Source organism: Schistocerca nitens, chromosome 2 (genome assembly GCF_023898315.1).
Source record: "Schistocerca nitens isolate TAMUIC-IGC-003100 chromosome 2, iqSchNite1.1, whole genome shotgun sequence".
Classification (NCBI taxonomy): Eukaryota; Metazoa; Arthropoda; class Insecta; order Orthoptera; family Acrididae; genus Schistocerca; species Schistocerca nitens.
In genome coordinates, this window is record NC_064615.1 from 139238558 (window position 1) to 139257907 (window position 19350).

General features: G+C 41.0%; 1 protein-coding gene across 1 annotated transcript in view; it reads left to right on the forward strand.

Annotated features, from left to right (window-relative positions):
• LOC126234300 (oxidized low-density lipoprotein receptor 1-like) overlaps positions 1-19350 on the forward strand; it is a 174789-nt gene that overhangs the window by 129155 nt on the left and 26284 nt on the right. The window contains exon 3 of the mRNA XM_049942986.1: positions 4702-4974. Within this exon, the coding sequence (XP_049798943.1) occupies positions 4702-4974 (273 nt within the window). The remainder of the gene's footprint in view (positions 1-4701; positions 4975-19350) is intronic.

The window sequence follows — 19350 nt, forward strand, 5'->3', positions numbered from 1 at the left end:
GATCTAGTCTCTCGCCATGCAACCTTTTTTTTTTAGTATTTGTTTTTTGTAATTCAAGTGTATATATATATACATATATATATATATATATATATATATATATATATATATATATATATATATATATATATATATATATATATAATTCCCGGCAATCAGTTGCAACAATTATGTATATAATATGTTGTTGAAAGTCGTTTGTCGTGGAAAAACTGGCGACTTCGAACATCATTATGTCTTCCGTAAGCAATGTTGTATTTCACAAATGTTATTGTCTTCATAATGTTAACCACGTATAGTTAACGGAAGACGTAGAAACGATATTCCGAAATGAATACATATAGCGTAAGTCAAACGTTCGAATTAGAATAGAGACCCCACGAACATAAATTTGCTGTGGCAGGTATGAAATATAAACTCCGTTACTCGCTCGTTACACTTGAAGAACAGACGTTGAATGGGCCGAAACGAGCCATTGCGTAACTAGCGTAGTTGCCTGCTAACTTCGAAAGAAGGTAGATGCGGTCCCTAGCGCAACTTTTAACTTTGTCGAAAATCAGTGCGGACGGGAGAGCTTTGGTACACCCTGTTAAAAAAACGGAAAAATGGAGGCGGTACAATTGGAGAGCGATCCGCCTTCACCAACATGCATAAGCAATTAATTAATGAGGGAAACATTCCACGTGGGAAAAATATATCTAAAAACAAAGATGATGTGACTTACCGAACGAAAGTGCTGGCAGGTCGATAGACACACAAACAAACACAAACACACACACAAAATTCAAGCTTTCGCAACAAACTGTTGCCTCATCAGGAAAGAGGGAAGGAGAGGGAAAGACGAAAGGATGTGGGTTTTAAGGGAGAGGGTAAGGAGTCATTCCAATCCCGGGAGCGGAAAGACTTACCTTAGGGGGAAAAAAGGACGGGTATACACTCGTACACACACACATATCCATCCACACATATACAGACACAAGCAGACATCTCACAAGCAGACATATTTAAAGACCTTTATTTTTTATATTTTTCCCACGTGGAATGTTTCCCTCTATTATATTGATATCAGTAATTTGAACCCAACAATTACGTTTGTTATTGTCACTGTTGCATTTCGAAATCTTTTCTGTCGTCTTATTTTCTCTTTCTGTTTTTGCCAGTAGTTTCACTTTGTATTCACCTTCTCCTTTTTACCGTAATCTGCTATACAATTTTATCCCGCCTATATATACTCTATAATACGTAACCCACTTCCAAACCATAACCAAAAAAATTTTTTTGCCGCTTTCAACACTACCGCCGCTATAAAATCCACCATTTCTAGTTCACAAACAGTTCCTTTCACCTTTTAAACAACCATTTCGGCTAGTTCTAATAACTTTCGCTTTATCTCTGTTTTTCGCACCTCACTGATAATTTTTATCCGCTTCCCACAGGTTTTAACGTCATTATTTCTTCGTCAGACAATTGTTAGCCTCGTTTTCATAATCTGCCACCACAAAACCACTCCTTTTAATATATTACACGCAGTTTTTCGTAATTTTCCCGAATTTCTCCGTCCTTTAACGTGTTTTGGCGGCAACACAACCACCTAACCTTTGTGCACATCGTTGTCTACCAACCCAAGTCCAACATAGCCCAGCTGTAACCAACACCTTCTCGCCTTTTTTCACACCAGATCTCCAGTTACTTTCCAGTTCACCTTTATCTCTCCCCATATATTTTTATTTTCATTTTCATTTCAGCCTCATTTTACACTTTCCACCTTCTAATACCATGTCACCCTCACAACACCCCCACAACGACCCCATTAAGTTTTATTTACATTCCCTCCGCAAACATGCCTTCGCCCTAGCCAGATTACGCTCCCATATTCTATTTTCTCAGGCTTGTCTGACATTTGGCATTACAGTTGGTCTTTAAATATGTCTGCTTGTGAGGTGTCTGCTTGTGTCTGTATATGTGTGGATGGATATGTGTGTGTGTACGAGTGTATACCCGTCCTTTTTTCCCCCTAAGGTAAGTCTTTCCGCTCCCGGGATTGGAATGACTCCTTACCCTCTCCCTTACAACCCACATCCTTTCGTCTTTCCCTCTCCTTCCCTCTTTCCTGATGAGGCAACAGTTTGTTGCGAAAGCTTGAATTTTGTGTGTATGTTTGTGTTTGTTTGTGTGTCTATCGACCTGCCAGCGCTTTCGTTCGGTAAGTCACATCATATATATATATATATATATATATATATATATATATATATATATATATATATATATATATATATTTTTTTTTTTTTTCACCGCAACGGTTTCTTTTAACTGTCTATTTTCTCTACAACGACTGAGAAGTGCATCTTGGTGCTTTGCCACATTACACCTCTGGCCATGAGCTTTTATTATGCGCAGTATGAATCAAATCTGAATTTCACAATTGGCGGCCTCCCCTTGTGAGAGTGTCTGGAACATGACAACAGTTATTACTGTACTCGTAGTTAATGGAGATGTTAGAAGTTTAAAAATATTTTTGTTGCTTCATGGTCTGACAGAGCTATTTCTATAACTTCACTTTTGTACTGAGAAAGGCACATAGGTAGTTTACAGGAGCTTGCAGTTATACATGTTGGATTTGATATTGTATCGCTTAAGCTGACTGTTTTCATTGTGTTAAATAGTTGTCTATTGTCACTGGAATCTTGTAATGTCTTTATTCTTAGATTACCTAGTGCACAGCTTTTGCTTAGAATGATATGTAAGAGTTTTCTGATATTTTCACTGAGAGTATCTGGAACAAGGCAACAGTTACATGACTGTACTCGTAGTTAATGGAGATGTTAAAAGTGTCATCCTTGTATCTGAACGATGGCCTATACCCATTTGCTACAATGAGTTTCAAGTACTTTCAAACCCTCCTGGATCATTTCAAAATCCTTGACAAACATTGGCAAGTCCACTTCAGTTCTTCAACCGTGTGAATGTGGGTGGCATACACTACACTTCTAAGGTGGCTCCGAACACAGAAATCCACGAGGCTCAGATTAGGTGATCTTGGATGCCGTGGTACAGGTCCTCTTTACCCTATCCATCTTTGGCCATATTGATGTGTTAGGTTTTGTCTAACCATAGTAGCAAAATCTGCCAAGGCTCCATCATGCATGCAGCACCTCCTCTGAAGTTGCTCAAAGAGAACATCCTCAAGTGACCCAGCGAGAAGATGCTGCAGAAACTGCAGGTAATTCTGTACATTGAGTTTGTCTAGTAACATGTATGGCCCAGTAAGAAGTCATCTAGTACTCCTAACCACTCATGCAATGAGAAATGACACTGAATTGGGAACTCATGCATAGCATATGGATTGAAGCCTAGATGACTCCAAACATGAGAACTGTGATAGTTAAACGCACCATCATGAGTGAACTCTGCTTCATCTGTAAATAAAATGTCATTGTTGAATGTAGGGTTGCATAAAGTTTGTTGTTGCATCCACTGACAGAATATAAGTCTTTCAACTAAAGTCTGTATCTTAAAACACTGAACTCATTGGAGGTGGTACGGGTACATTGCATTGTGATGCATTATTTTCCAAACACTACTGTGGCTCATTCCAGGAATTTGTGTGACAAGTCTCCTTGTTGAGATTCCTGGAGAGTGTTCGATTGTTTCCGCCACCACATCTTCAAGCACAGATGTAATGCACGCAGCCTACCTGCTCCAGCATCGTGTACAAAGAGGAAGATGGTGTAGTGATGCCTGAAGGAATGTATAGAGATGTGACAGTAAAGAGGAAGATGCTGTAGTGATGCCTGAAGGAATGTGTAGAGATGTGGCAGTGGCAGAATGGTGGTCTGCTAGGTGCAGCATCAGAATAGCTGTGCTGAGGAGGGAGGGGCGAGGGGAAGAGAAGTAATGGAATTGAAAGGACTACAAATATTTGCTTTGGAGAGGGGGAGGAAGAGGAGCAGGAGGCATGTGAGAGAATGAATTGGAAGCAGGGAAGGTGACAGAGACAAATGGAAAAAAGGTACTCTGAAAAATCCCACTGCTCCTCCTTTTGTATTGTACACTATATTTTATCTAATACTTGAAACAAAGCATTTATATAATTTTGCACAGACCACTATCAACTGCATGTGTACTGGTAAAGTCAAAATCTGTTTAAGGCAAACATTGAATCATGAGAAATTTTCACCTGAATTTAGATATTCTGATTACTCACAGGAGTGGCTAATGAAGTATTCTTTTACTTTGTTTTTGAATACTTGGGAATTTTCAAATTCTTGCCTGATGTGTACTGGCAATCTATTAGATTTTTGTCCCAGAACATAAAACTGCCCTCTGAAATCTACACAGGTCTGTATAGACTACAAGGAAGTTTATTTTAAAATAAAGAACTTTGTATTTTAACTTTCTGTGTGTTGTGTTTCTTAGGTGGAGGTGGAAAATCAGCCTGTCATTTGCCTAGCAAAGTGTGGAAACCATCTGAAAAACACATTCAAACTGTTGATTGTATCATACCTGTTGTGGATAATCTGGCAAGCAGACTTTATCATGTATGCCTACTCTCTATGTGTCACTAGCCAGCAGACCACAAATGATTTGGTCTATCACTACTGTAGATCTAAGAAACACATATTCAGTAAACAGACAAATAAATAAAATAAAGTTTTTCATACAAATGAAAAAGAAATAATGCATTTCACTTATATGCAGATGAAGAAACTGCTTCATTACAAGATTGGGATCCAGAGCTGCAAGGACTCATCACGCCATTATTAAAAAGTTTGGTTGCTGTAACTGGAACCCACCGTGGCCAAAAGGTTATGCGTGTACCACCAACAAGGGATGTGTCAGAAACAGATCTCTATTTGCTTGGGGCTATAGAAAAGCTAGCATACCGCTTGGATTTCATGGATAAGAGGATACGCAGAGTAGAGGAACTTATTTACTATGTTATGGACAGTGCAGGACAACATGCAAATCAAGGTAAGCCCTCCAAACATGAGTCATTATTTTTCATTAGCAGTTCATAAATAAAAATTGAAATGATAAGTTAGCTGTATATAGATATATCTTTCATAATATTTTGGAATTCAAAACTAGAATCATCAAATACAGTTTTGTACACTATTATTAAAGTTAACTGAAGTTAATATCACCTACTTTACACAATCACATTAGCTTTTCCCTTGGCTATGCATTTGACCTTTGACTCTCCTTTCCACTTTCAGTATTTTTGTCTTTCTTTCAACATTTCCCTAGGTAGTATAGCCAGCATTTTGTGCTGTTTCTTCCTATCTCATCTTCTCTTCTGCTATTAAAAAAGATCCCTATTCTTAGACCTTGAAATTCTTTGTGCTTTTTAAAGTATACCCTGCAATTTTGCTAAGGATTGTGTCCTATCTGATGAAGTTCATATTCTCTGTATCTTCTTAGATAAGACCCACTCATTCCAAATAATCTATTTACTCTTACGCTGAAGAGCCAAAGAATCTGGTACACATGCCTAATATAGTGTAAGGTCCCTGTGAGCATGCAGTAGTGCTGCAACATGATGTGGCATGGACTTGACTAACATCTCAAATAGTGCTGGAGGGAATTGACAACTTGAATCCTGCAGGGCTGTTCATAAATCCATAAGAATATGATGGGGTGGAGATCTCTTCTGAACAGCACATTACAAGGCATGCCAGATATGCTCTATAATGTTCATGTCTGGGGAGTTTGGTGGCCAGTGGAACTGTTTAAACTCAGAAGAGTTTTCCTGGAGCCCCTATGTAGAAATTCTAGATGTGTGGGGTGTCACATTGTTCTGCTGGAATTTCCCAACTCCATTGGAATGCATAGTGGACATGACTGGATGCAGGTGATCAGACAGGATGCTTATGTATGTGTCACCTGTCAGGGTCATATCTAGATGTATCAGGGGTCCCATATCACTCCAACTACACATGCCCCACACCATTACAGAGCCTCCACCAGCTTGAACAGTCTCCAGCTGACATGCAGTCCATGGATTCATGATATTGTCTCCATACCTGTACATGTCCATCCACTTGATACAATTTGAAATGACTCATCCGACCAGGCAACATTTTTCCATTCATCAACAGTCCAATGCTGGGTTGATGGGCCTAGGTGAGGCATAAAACTTTGTCGTGGTCATCAAGGGTACCGGCAGTTGTTGATGGCCCAGCATTGAAATCCCCAGCAATTTGCGGAATGGTTGCTCTTCTGTCACGTTGGATGATCGTCTTCAGTCATCATTGGTCCCGCTCTTGCAGGATCTTTTTTCAGCCGCTACCTCAGAGATGCTGTGTCCCATCACTCACATAACGACTATAACACCACACCCAAACTCACTTAAATCTTGATAATCTGCCATTGTAGCAGCAGTAACCCATCTGACAACTGACACCAGACACTTGTCTTATATAGGCATTGCCGACCGCAGCCTGTTTACATATCTCTGTGTTCGAATACACATGCCTATTCCAGTTTCTTTGGCACTTGAGTGTATTGTGAATGAAGTTTTTTCCACCATTAAATTACAAAAGTCAACTTGACTGAATGTTGAACACTATTGATTAACAGGATTCACCTCTCCAGAATATAGACACTTCAAAATATCCATCTTGTTAACACTGTGTGCCATATATTAACTTTTTAAATGTTTGAAGCAGTCTTTGCATCCTAACTTGCCCATAATTAACCAAAGTCTCTGGCATACTACCCTTTGTTTGCTGAACTTACTTCACAGCATTGTTGGCATCAGCAGTTATACTGCATTCATTACATACTGTGGTACTTTACCCTAACATATACCCACCAAAATTAAATCTTTTTATACAAATTTATTTGAAAAATAAAATTTGGATTAAACGTTATATAAATTACAATAAATATAAAATGTAGTAATTAGTCAGTGACTATTAATTAATCACTTTTAATTAATTATTGATTGTGCCAGCATTATATCAACTGGCATAATGGTGTGTGTGAGACTGAGTAAACACTAACTATACAAAAAATACAATATAGAAATATTAACCATTGGCAGAGATACCACGATAACACATACAAGAAAGATCTGTTACCTTAGTGAGGCAAAATACAAATCATCCTTCAAAGTTGAAGTTAACTGCTGTACAAATTGCATTAACACAACTCATCTTTAAAAATATAAAAAAAAGTGAATGCCTAGCAAATAATTACTGTCCTATCATATCTTCACTCAGAGTGCAAGAATGTGCATGTAAAATGATGTAAGGCATATTATTAAAGTATGTATGAAATCTGTATTAGCACTAGTGAAGCATTTGTCTTAAACATCAGTACAGCCCAATAGAGAGCTCTGAAAAAGGGTTTGGGCTGCAATAAGTGGAGAAATTTTGATTTTCAGGTACGTAGTATGTATACATATCTCACAAAAAATCTAAGTTTTAGTCCTTCTTCTACTTTTGTATTACTTGCAGTCTTGGAAAAAAAAGCATTTAATGCTGTCATCAGGTTTAAAGAGCGTTAAATTTCCTGCACATTTCATATCTAGCACGTTGGAAAATTCATAACAGCTACTGAGATACGGACTGTAAAAACCTGCAAAAATGCCAAGAAACTGCAAAAAATTACAATGTCAATTATTTCACCTTAATGACTTTCTGTACTGTTATACAGGGTGATTATAATTAAAGTCAAACTTTCAAACTGCTGTAGAAATAACACCACTGGTCACAATGATGTTAAATTGCAATGGAATATTATCGGAGAAGGGAGAAAATGTGTGGCAGAAGAAAAATAAATAGTTACAAAATGTATGCATCATAATGTAGTAGTGGTAGACAAAAAATGACAAATGAATCATACAACAATGCCCAAGGTGCATGTTTGATGTTAAACAAACTGTACTACTCAGTGTGCATGGGTGTACAGGTGTGATACTGTTAGTTATGCAAGCCCATCCACCACGGCAAGATCATATCACATCAGATGGGAAAAATCAGGTTTTAACTGTCCTGAAGCCAAAAATTGCATAAAAAGCATCAATCACATCGGTTTTTAATTGTCCTGAGGCCAAAAACAGCATCAATCACATCAGTAACACTGAACACAACAACTTTCATATAGCTCCACAGCCAGAAGTCATGTGAATTAAGATAAGGTGATTGGAATGGCCAGGCTGTAGGGAAATGGTGGCTGATAATTCTAGTATTTCCAAAATGGCGCTTCAGCAGCTGCTTAACTGGATTTACAATGTGTAGAGGTGTGCCATCTTGCATAAAAACTATCCCATCCACACATTGACGCTGTTGGAGAGCTGGAACGACATGGTTGCACAAAAGACACTCATAGCACGTACCACTGACAGTACAGGTTACAGGACTGGAAGCACCTGTCTCTTCAAAAAAATATGGTCCTATGATAAATGATGCCGTAAACCTGCACTACACAGTGACCTTTTCAGGATGAAATGGTACTGTTTGGTTTGCGTGTGGATTTTCCTTTGCCCATTTTCAACAATTCTGTGTATTGACATATCCTGCCAGATGGAAGTGGGCTTTGTCTGAAAACAAAATTTTCCATGGCCAATCTTTGAGCATTTCCATGCGAGCAAGAAATTCTAAAGCAAAGGTCTCTCTTGCTAGCAAGTCAACAGGAACCTTTGCTTTAGAATTTCTTGCTCACATGGAAATGGATAATGATTGGCCATGGAAGATTTTGTGGACAGATGAAGCAACTGGTACACATGGGTAATTTTGAATGGATAGCAAAGAAGGATGTTTTGTAGGATATTAAGCGCCATGCTCATGGGTATTTCCAATGTTCAGGCAATTCTCCTTGCACTACACATTTGCACACCACCACTCATCTCCTCCTGCATTGCTGTGGCTACTGCTCCCACTGATGTTGAATCAATTCGTTTCCTCACTCTACGAGGCTGGCCACCAAAAGAAACCGTCTTCTTGAATTTCCAAATCATTTTCTCCAGACCCACGGCAGTCATCGAACCAACACCTTTTTTCAAACTCTCAGTGTCTGGAACTTCTGCAGAGCAACTTGTGCACAGTCATCATTCTTGTAATACAGCTTTACAAGCAGAGTGCGATCCTGCATTGAGGCAGTCATAGCAAATGTCGCAGTTGAGAAAGGAGGAAAAGCCATGTACTCAGCATGTTACCAACTTCAATGGGTCATGCACATGACAGGTGTTTTCATTTATGTACTATGACACATACAGCATCATCTCTTGATCAATTTTCAGAATATTTTTTTTCTTCTGCCATGCGTTTTCCCCCTTCTCCGATGATACTCCGTTGCAATTTGACATCATTCTGACCAGTGGTGTTATTCCTACAGCCTTTTGAAAGTTTAATTTTAATTATAATCACCATGTATATGAAACTTGCAGGAAATTGGACACTCTTTAAAACTGATAAGGCAAATTTTTGCCCAGAATGAGTGAGTTATTGAGGAGAAATGAAAAAAGTGGCATTTCTTAGTGGTGTTTTCAAGATAGCAGATAACACTCAAGGGGAGAAGGTCAAAAACTTGGATTTTTCATAAGAGGGATAATATATACAACATACCTGAAAATCAAAATTACTCTACATTTTGCAATTCTAGATGATATCTCTACTGGCTGGGCAGCAAAAAAGAGCAGCCAGCTGTAGTATATTATTATGTAAATAGTGAATTATTGCATCTGTGTTGCACTAACACATTAAAAGTGCAGAGTTGATAAAACATGTAATCAGGAAAATGAATGTGAGGTAAAGAATAGAAGCATTCACACAACTGAAACTAGGTACATGCATACCAACTTAGGTATATTGATGCATACAGTTAAACAATGACTGAAAGTGTGTAATGTTGAGGTATATTAATACTGAGATGTGTATACTGAATATGTGTCATCAGCATAAAATAGCAACAACTTCAGATTGCAGGGTAAATAGACATTTTTTAATTATATAAGTGAAAGCAGTGGATATTAATATATTTGTTGGAAATGTAGCTATGTTGTACAGGTAATTATAAACATTTATCATATGTAATTTTGGTATTGTATGACCACTAAAAAGAAATTTCATTGGCAAGCATATTTGTGTCTACTTATACACGAATAGTCATATTCACATCTTCACAAACAAGTGCCAAAAAATTAATTTTTAAGACATAAAACACTGGTAACCAATGCATTACACTATACAGTTGTAAACACATCATTAGTTAAGATGTTTGGTGCAGAGTGAAAATTTCTTTCTGGATACATCATTAGTTACTCAAAAGGTCTAGGCTGTGACATCAGTACTGCTGAGGATTAAAGAAAACACAAAAGTGTCGTAAACGTGTCACTAGATGCTATACTTTTTATGCACTGCTTATATGTTTGGCCATTATTCACATGTAATTACACAATTTCTTGAAGCAATGGGGTATGGCATTGATGCTACTGTGCATTAGAGAACATGTTGTGGAGTGCATGGCAACTTGAGAGGTCTGGGGTTGCAGTAATGTCATACTATATGCATGCTTCTGGTTTGTCAGCATGTGTAGCTAGTTGCTCAACAGATCAATTCATTTTCCTGTGGCTCTGTGTGATGAATCGTCACATACCACTCAGTGACACACCAACAAGCAACCACAAACAACAAAAATTGCAGCAGCATGTTGGACAATACAACAGTGTGACTGTGAAATATACAGTTGTGCAACCCATGTTATCTTACATACCTGGCTGCCTATATAGAAATTGACAGAAAAACACCTCCACATGATTTGCTAGTGTCTTCTGATGCAACATCTCATGAAGTACACTGTCTGAATGTGATGATGTGATCCACTAAAACACAGAAAGTTCACTTCATCTAACTACTACAGTCACTTAAACAATCACAGCAGTTACCTATTACTCTCCGGGTTCATAATAGCTACCAACTATTGTCTGTTAATCCAAACTCATAGTAATTCACATATTAATGGAAAACAAACTGCTGCTCACTAATTAATATACTCTTGTCACATTTCTTGATGATGGTACGATTTTATGTTTTCAACATACTGGAGAAAACAACATTTTCCAGACTTTGCTCTCGCAACTTCAACAGAATTCGAATGAGCAATTGTTCTATTTTTAAATGCTCCATGATAATAGGGATTGAACTTCTTTCCTTTGTTCATTTTCAAGGATTTAGGATGAGATTTAATAAAGACTCAGCCACTTACTTTATACATAATTGTCTTCATAATTCTGTCATGTGCAAGTTTTCTTTCTTCTGCCCTTTGCTGCACTGTCTGTAGTACTACTCTAAGCCATTCTCCTTGCATTAGCTCTTCCCTCTCTGGTAAATTAATGTATTAATTGAAAATACTGTCTCGTTTCTTACCAAAGAGAGCTGTGCATGGTGTTAATCTGGTTGAGCCATGATGCACATCATTGTTAACTGTTTCAAAGTCACCTAATTTTTCAATCTGCTTCTTATGAGTTTTTCCACAGTGAGCACAGAACAGGCGCCCCCACCCCAACTCATCCATTAACCATTCTTTTGTGTTCAATAATGGGTTATAAGCAAATATCAAAATGTGCTAAATCCCCTGCTCCTGCATAAAATCTTTCCAAAGATTTGAATGCAATTGAGGCCCATTGTCTGATTAAATTCACTCTGGTTTGATGTGATTACAAAGTATTTGTCTTTCAATTTTTTAATCATAATTTTGCTATCAGCTTTCCTTAATAGACAGAGCCGCACAATTTCAAGAAGACATTAATAACTACCATAATTTGCATGAAGTTTCCTATAAATTGTGGCAGTGGGTTATAAAGATCAACTGCTGTCACTGAATGATGAGGGCGTAAGCCATAAATGCATAAAATTTTGGAAGGTTTCCTCTATCAGGCTTCACAAAATTCCTTCCCATTGTTACTTAAAAGTTTTAAATGCATTTTAATAATGAAAAAGTAAACCATTTGTGGAAAAAAAGTATGCAAAGTCACTAGTAATTTCAGCTAACACTCATGTGATATATGTAAACAGAGCCAACCTTTTGAAATTTAATGATTTTTTTTAAACTCTTAATTATGTAAAAATTTCAAGTATTTTGTGAGAATATTGACTGAAACTTTTTTTTGATATTACAATGATTCACAGCGACAGCAATACAAACCGTATTTCTAACAAAGGAAAACAGTCTATTATGAACCCACTTTCCACCTGGATGCGTCCTGGTGTTTTTTCAGTAACACAATCATTAAATCTGAAGCTAAAACTGCTCAATATGCCTAAAATAACAAATTCTAGGTGTAAGTAAATCACACCAAACCAAACTAGTGGCCATACTGAAGCCTAAAACTTCTCAGTACAGTTGTTAAAAAATCGCCGGGAGGACTGATCGGTAATAGGTCTCAGAAGCTTACAGAATAGCAACTTCAGATAAAGAACTGAAAATGACATCACAACTGAAACTAACCTACTGCACTGGTCGATATGAATGATACAGAATAGTGTCCCAGGCTGTGCTCAGTTGAAATCCCACAATCCTGTTGATTAGATTATCAGCTGTGACTGCTTATCCCAATGCGTGGTATAGAAAACTTAATACCAAACTCTGCCTACCTACCATGGGCTCATGGCTATGGCACACTGCACAGCAATCTGAGAAAGATGAAGCCAGGATAAAAAACTTCTGTCAGCAGTCACAGAAAGTCTGTACCTGCATCTAAGTCTGTGACCTTGAATGACATCATCTGATTTGTGCATTGCTATATAAACTGCCACACAGTCCAGTGTGAGTGAGTTACTGAGGTGCTTACAGACATACAGTTGGCATCCTACCAATTACAAACAGTTGTGTGATATGGAGTTGTTATAACAAAAGTAGAAACACTAGCGGGTTACATGCTACTAACTCCGTATCTGTCATTCGACTGCCATGCCGTGATATGCGGCCGGCACCGTTCATAGCCAGGTGGCGATCCCGCGCTCGGCCGAGCTGCGGAGCACCTCTATCGCCGTGTTCGCGTACTGACGTAGCGGCACTTTTAAATCTCGTGGCACTGTCACAACACTTTTCCCCCCTTTGAAAAAAAAACACTCACTTCCTTGGAGACACGGGCAGTGCGGAGACATCCATGGCCTCTTGGGAGGCTCCGAGAAGATCCCACGGAGAAACACGAGAGTATGGTCGAAAGTGTCCAGGACGGAAGGTTGCGCGTGGAACGTGCCTCCTGGACGAGATGATGGGTGAAAACTCCGGAGCAGCATCCATAGGTGTCGTGGACCTGGGGGTGTGCTCCAGCGAGATGGGTCCCGGAGAAGGCTGCGTCGCGACTGGGGCCGGTTCCGGCGTACTCGGAAGCAGTAGCAACGTCGGCTGCAGCAACACGCACAGAAGATCAGCAGCAGTGACAGGACTGGCTTCTCGGGCTGGTGGAGGCGAAAGAAGGGGCGGTGGCACCGGCGTGGCCACCACTCGTGGGCGCATCTGGTCGTAATGGCGAACAACCATGCCGTCGTCCGTACGTATTTCACAAAGCCGGCGGCCGCGAAGAGCCTGGACCACCCCTGGAATCCATTTAGGGCGAGATCCATACCCTCGTGCCCACATGTCGGCGCCCACCGAGTATTTTCCCGCACTAGGGGACACAGTACAAGGCCTGACAGGGTGAAGCAGGTGCAGTAGAGTGCGTGGTTGGTGGCCATGCAAGAGTTCAGCAGGGCTGCGATCACCCAGAGGCGTGAAGCGATAAGAACTCAGAAATTGCAACAGAGCGTCATCTGTGGAAAAATCACTAAGGAATTTTTTCATCTGGCTTTTGAAAGTGCGGACAAGGCGCTCGACCTCCCCATTTGATTGCGGATGGAATGGCGGTGCTGTAACATGATGAATCCCTTGTCCAGTACAAAAATCACGGAAGGCCTGCGAAGAGAACTGAGGGCCATTGTCCGTGACAATCGTGGATGGAAGACCTTCTAGCGCAAAGATTTTGGACAAAGCCAGCGTCATCGCCGCAGTGGTTGGCGACGGACATCGAACAACAAACGGAAACTTCGAGAAGGCGTCAATCAACAGTAGCCAATAAGTGCCGAGGAAGGGGCCGGCAAAGTCAGCGTGCACTCGTTCCCATGGCTGCGCTGGATCAGGCCACGGAGAGGGCATTGTACGGGGTGCAACCAGTTGTTGAGCACACTGACCACACGCAGCGACCATGTGGGCGATGTCCGAATCAATACCGGGCCATCAGCGTTGGCGTGCTGGGCCGTGGGGCGATAGTGAATCTCATAGTGAAAACGAGACAAGTATAAAGCCCAACGTTGCAGGCGTTGAGCTGCCTTATCCGGAAGCGACGCCGAGGAGCTGAACAGAGAGACCAGCGGCTTGTGGTTGGTGATGAGGTGAAGCTTAGAACGATACAAAAAAACACTGAACTTTTTTAGAGCATAAATAATAGCGAGCGCCTCCTTTTCGATTTGAGAGTAACGCCGTTGGGCATCGTTGAGGGTCTTGGAACCGTAGGCGATGGGTCGTTCCGACCCATTCTCATACCGATGGGCGAGAACAGCCCCTAGGCCATACTGTGACGCGTCAGTCACCAGAACCAAGTGCTGACCCGGACGGAATGTGGCAAGACAAGGCGCCGATTGCAAATGAGCCTTCAGGCAGACAAAAGCCTGCTCACACTCGTCGGACCAACAGAAAGGAACGTTTTTGCGTAACAGCTGATGCAGAGGATGAGCCACCGCCGCCGCGGATGGAATGAATTTGTGATAATAAGCAACCTTGCCTAGAAACGCCTGAAGTTCTTTGACCGTAGACGGCCGGGGTAGAGCGGTAATGGCCACAACGTGCTGTCGTAGAGGACGTATACCCTCACGGGACAAGTGGAAACCAAGATACACAATGGAGGGTTGGAAGAACTGTGACTTGTCCAGATTGCACTTCAACCCAGCTGAATGCAGAACCCGAAACAGTGAACGCAAATTGCGAAGGTGCTCCTCAGTGGAGGCCCACGTGACAACAATGTCATCCAGGTAGTTGATGCAGCTGGGAACGGAAGCTGTGAGCTGTTCCAAAAACTGCTGAAAAATGGTCGGCGCGCTAGCGACGTCAAATGGTAACCACTGGTACTGATACAACCCACAAGGAGTGTTGATGACGAGAAATTCCTTGGAAGATGCATCCAACGGCAACTGATGGTACGCCTCCGATAAGTCAAGTTTGGAAATGAACTGGCCCCCAGCGAGCTTGGTAAATAACTCCTCAGGACGGGGAAGAGGATAAGTGTCAATGAGGCTCTGAGCGTTGACAGTGGCTTTAAAATCACCACACAATCGCAGACTCCCGTTTGGTTTAGAAACCACCACGATGGGAGATGCCCATTCGCTGGAGGTGACAGGAAGGAGAATCCCCGAAGCTGTTAACCTGTCTATCTCAGCTTTGACAGGTGCACGCAACGCCATCGGAATAGGGCATGCCCGGAAAAACTTAGGGCGAGCTGTAGGTTTAAGTGTAATGTGGGCTTCAAAATCCTTGGCACGACCCAGACCAGCAGAGAACATGGACGAGAATTCAGAACACAAGCCATCCAGCTGTTGATACGGAATATCCTCAGATATGAGGTGCACATCATCATCAATGGAGAACCCAAACAACTGGAAAGCATCATAACCGAAAAGGTTTTAGTGCCCGCATGATCCACCACATAAAACGTGAGGGGCCTAACAACAGACTTCTAGGCAGTGGAAGCATCAAACTGGCCAACGATAGGAATTTTCTGCTTATTATAAGTTCGTAGATTTCGCGCAACTGGAGACAAGGGAGGGGAGCCCAACTCCAAATACGTGCGAGAATTAATGAGAGTTACTGCAGAGCCAGTGTCCACTTGCATGCGAATGTCTTTATCTAGAACATGAACAGTAACAAACAACTTATTTGTTTGAGAAAGCACACAGTTAACATCCATGTCCGATGCCTCGTCCTCGTTGACAGGAACTTTAGGGGACTGACACACAGAAGCAATGTGGCCTTTTTTCCTACATGAATTATACGTGGCCCAACATTGTGGACACGTGGCCCTGTCATGCTGTACGAAACAACGTGGACAAGAAGGAAGTGCGGAACGAACCTGCTTCTGTGGTTGCTGTTTTTGCTACGAGTGTGGTGGCCCAACGCGACGTTGTTGACGCGAGTGCACCTTCGCCACATCGTCGTTTCCCTGTGAAACAGGCAAATTGTCCGCGTCGAAAGTGGTTTGTACAGCGCCTACATCACACCACGTGTCTATTTGTGCGCCAGCAGCGTGAGAGACTTCAAAAGATTGAGCGATGCTGAGAACTTCCGACAACGACGGGTTTGGCAATTGTAAGGCACGTTGCCGAACTTCTTTATCAGGAGCAAGCCGTAGAATAGCGTCCCTAACCATTGAATCAGCATAAGACTCATGATGAGTGTCCATGACAAACTGACATTTCCGACTCAGACCGTGTAGTTCCGCTGCCCAAGCCCGGTAAGATTGATGGGGCTGTTTACGACACCGGTAGAACGCCACGTGGGCGGCAACGACGTGGGTGTTTTTTCGGTAATAACTAGACAATAATTCACACATTTCTTGGAAGGACAGAGAGGCAGGTTCCCGCAGAGGGGCTAACTGAGATAGCAGCTGATAGATCGGTGGGGAAATCCAAGATAGAAATAACGACTTACACATAGGAGCGTCAACAACGCCGAAAGCCAAGAAGTGTTGCTGCAAACGCTTCTCATAATCCTCCCAGTCTTCAGCGGCCTCGTCGTAAGGAGGGAACGGAGGCGGAGAAGAGGAAAACAGACGATGAGTAAGCGACGTCGACAACGCCTGTATAGCAGCCGTCAGCTGTGTTTGTTGGGCCTGAATAGCAGCCGTCAGCTGTGTTTGTTGTTCAATGAGTGCTTGCATAAGCTGTTCCATGTCTGCCCTGACACGAACACACAATTCCACAACGCAGGAAAAAAAATATCCGACCTCGTCGCCGAAAAGTGTTATAACCTTTAATCACTAATGAATTACGTGGATATACAAAAGTAGAAACACTAGCGGGCTACATGCTACTAACTCCGTATCTGTCATTCGACTGCCGTGCCGTGACATGCGGCCAGCGCCGTTCATAGCCAGGTGGCGCTCCCGCGCTCGGCCGAGCTGTGGAGCGCCTCTATCGCCGTGTTTGCGTACTGACGTAGCGGCATTTTTAAATCTCGTGGCACTGTCACAACAACAAGAGTAGTAGTATTTTTACCATGTTATAATCCAAACTGTCTTTTGGAGGTGAGACCACTTTTCACAGGAAATGTAAGAGTTAAAGGCCAAAATAAACCAAGATTCATTGGACACTTAATTAGACATGTTAGTCTCTTACAAAACATCTTCAAAGGCACAATCATAGGGAAGAAAATGAAGGGATGACTGAGAACATCCTACTTGTCTGACATGTTGTTGTTGTTGTGGTCTTCAGTCCAGAGACTGGTTTGATGCAGCTCTCCATGCTACTCTATCATGTGCAAGCTTCTTCATCTCCCGGTACCTACTGCAGCCTACATCCTTCTGAATCTGCTTAGTGTATTCATCTCTTGGTCTCCCTCTACAATTTTTACCCTCCACGCTGCCCTCCCATACTAAATTGGTGATCCCTTGATGCCTCAGAATATGTCCTACCAACTGATACCTCCTTCTAGTCACGTTGTGCCACAAATTTCTCTTCTCTGCAAGGGTTCTGTGAATGATGCCCTGACCTTTTTGCGAAATGCTTTCCCTAACAAAATCATCCAAATGCATATTAGACCTGTTACAGTATCAGAAATTGAAAGAACAATTGCCTCCATGAAAACCAAGAACTCCTGTGGAGTAGACAATATTTCTAGCAAATTGTTAAAGCAGTGTTGTACTTCTGTAAGCAATATACTGTGTCATATTTTCAATGCCTCTTTGCAGCAAGGAATTGTTCCTGATAGACTAAAGTATGCTATCGTGAAGCCTCTCTTTAAGAAAGGGGAGAAAACTGATGTTAAAAATTTCAGACCAATATCTCTCCTGTCTGTGTTTTCAAAGGTACTAGAAAAGCTCATGTATTCTAGAATTTTAGAACACCTACATAAATTCAATATTCTCAGCAAACATCAGTTTGGTTTCCGGAAAGGTCTGTCAACTGAACAAGCAATATATGCTTTTATAGATAAGGTTTTGGAATCTCTAAATGAGAAAATGGTGACAACAGGGTTATTTTGTGATTTATGTAAAGCCTTTGACACTGTGAACCACCAAATACTGTTACTGAAGGCAGACCATCTAGGAATAAGTGGTGTAGCAAATAACTGGCTTCAGTCATACCTGACAGAGAGGAAACAGAAAGTAGTCTTAGATAAGTTAGACAATTTGTGTGGTGGAATGATTTCATCGGAATGGAGAGACATAAATTGTGGAGTTCCACAGGGCTCTATTCTTGGTCCTTTACTGTTCCTGTTATTTATAAATGATTTACCTTATTCTTCAATGATTCAGTGCAATTTTACCATCTTTGCAGATGATACTAACATAATGGTTAATGGTCTTAAATGTGAAAATGTTCAAGAGTCTGTTAATACTATTCTTATAGATTTAATGAAATGGTTTACTGCAAATGGTCTTTCACTTAACCTGAGTAAGACTAATTATATTCAGTTCACCCCAACTGCCAAAACTGAGGAAGAAATGACTGTTAAATATGCCACACAGGTCATAGAAAGAGTGGAAGTAACAAAGTTTCTAGGCGTGAAGATTGACTGTAGAGTAAACTGGTCCCATCACATTTTAGATCTTTACAAGAGACTCAGCTCTTCAGTTTTTGCAATGCGAATCATCTCTGTCAGTGCAAACTTAAGCATCAAAAAAGCTGCATACTATGGTTACTTCCATTCTTTGATGGCATATGGAATTATTTTCTGGGGAAATCAACCTCTTGCAAAGAAAATATTCATTGCTCAGAAGCGTGTTGTAAGAGTGATGTCTGGTGTGGATCCTAGATGCAGCTGCAGAAGCCTATTCCGGAATCTGGGAATTCTTACAACTACTTCTCAATATATATACTCACTTATGTGTTTCATAAGTAAAAACACTGATTTATACAAATGTAACAGTGAATACCATCAGTATAACACAAGGAGGAAACATGATTTCCACACTGAAGGTAAAAATTTGAAGATTGTGCAGAAGGGTGTACAGTCCTCTGGTATAAAGATATTTAATGCTCTTCCTCCAGAAATCAAATGTGAAATTGCCAACAAATCTACATTTAAAGAGCTTCTGAGGCAATTTCTTTTAGCCATGTCATTTTACAGTTTGGAAGAGTTTATGAAACACAG